Source organism: Salvelinus sp. IW2-2015, unplaced genomic scaffold (assembly GCF_002910315.2).
Source record: "Salvelinus sp. IW2-2015 unplaced genomic scaffold, ASM291031v2 Un_scaffold1962, whole genome shotgun sequence".
Lineage (NCBI taxonomy): Eukaryota > Metazoa > Chordata > Actinopteri > Salmoniformes > Salmonidae > Salvelinus > Salvelinus sp. IW2-2015.
In genome coordinates, this window is record NW_019943315.1 from 33,539 (window position 1) to 34,804 (window position 1,266).

The 1,266-nt window shown below is 42.0% G+C and overlaps 1 protein-coding gene across 1 annotated transcript in view; it reads left to right on the top strand.

Annotated features, from left to right (window-relative positions):
• Positions 1–1,266, top strand: part of LOC112072566 (zinc finger and BTB domain-containing protein 8B-like) — an 11,563-nt gene that overhangs the window by 8,065 nt on the left and 2,232 nt on the right. Inside the window, 1 exon segment of the mRNA XM_070439844.1 lies at positions 819–997. Coding sequence (XP_070295945.1) covers positions 819–997 — 179 coding nt within the window.

Here is a 1,266-nt window from a genome sequence, read left to right on the forward strand (position 1 = left end):
CCTGCTTGCCTACCATCGATCAGTCAGACGCTCTATCAAATCATAACTTAATTATAACATAATAACACACAGAAATACGAGCCTTTGGTCATTAATATGGCAATGTATAGAATGTGTAGTTATAACTAGTGATTATGATTGATTGATTGTTTTTTTAAGATAAGTTTAATGCTAGCTAGCAAATACTTTAGCTTACTGCATTCGCGTAACAGGCAGTCTCCTCGTGGAGTGCAATGTAAAGCAGGTTGGTTAGAGCGTTTGGACTAGTTAACTGTAATCGTTGCAAGATTGAATCCCCCGACTGACAACGTAAAAATTATCGTTTTTGCCCCTGAACAAGGCAAGTTAACTCACTGTTCCTTGGCCATCATTGAAAATAAGAACGTGTTCTTAACTGACTTGCCTTGTTAAATAAAGGTTTGAAAAAAAAAATAAACGTCAAATCGGTGTCCAAAATACCGATTTCTGATTATGAAAACTTGAAATACGGCCCTAATTAACGCCCTAATAACCGGCCCTAATAACCGGCCCTAATTAACCGGCCCTAAAACCGCCCTAATTTAACGGCCCCTAATTAAGCGGTCAACCTCTACTTTCAAGTATATTTGCTTAAAACAAAATGACCATATAACATTGACTAAAGACTTAAATCATTGATCAATGCTGCCCCTGCAGGAGATGGCTTGTGTGTAGGTGCGTTTGAACGGTATATCGATTGATTCATTGTTTTAACTGACTTTCCCCCTGCAGGAGATGCTGTGGTGTCGGTTGACTGTAATCGATTGATCATTGTTTAATGACCCTTTCCTCCCCTGCAGGAGATGGCTTGTTAGTGCCGGTGAAGCTCCACAAGTGTCCGTTCTGCCCGTACACCGCCAAGCAGAAGGGCATCCTGAAGAGACACATCCGCTGTCACACTGGAGAGAGACCTTTCCCCTGTGAGACGTGTGGAAAGAGGTTCACACGCCAGGAACACCTCCGCAGCCACTCACTCAGCGTAAGTGAGTGAGTGAGTGAGTGAGTGAGTGAGTGAGTGAGTGAGTGAGTGAGTGAGTGAGAAATAGTGTTTGTATCTATCAATAATTTACTTCAGACAAATATGTAGCCACACTAAAATCATTAGAATCTGTTGATTAGGCCTGACCATCTGTTGATTAGGTCTGACCATCTGTTGATTAGGCCTGACCATCTGTTGATTAGGTCTGACCATCTGTGTTGATTAGGTCTGACCATCTGTTGATTAGGCCTGACCATCTGTTGATTAGG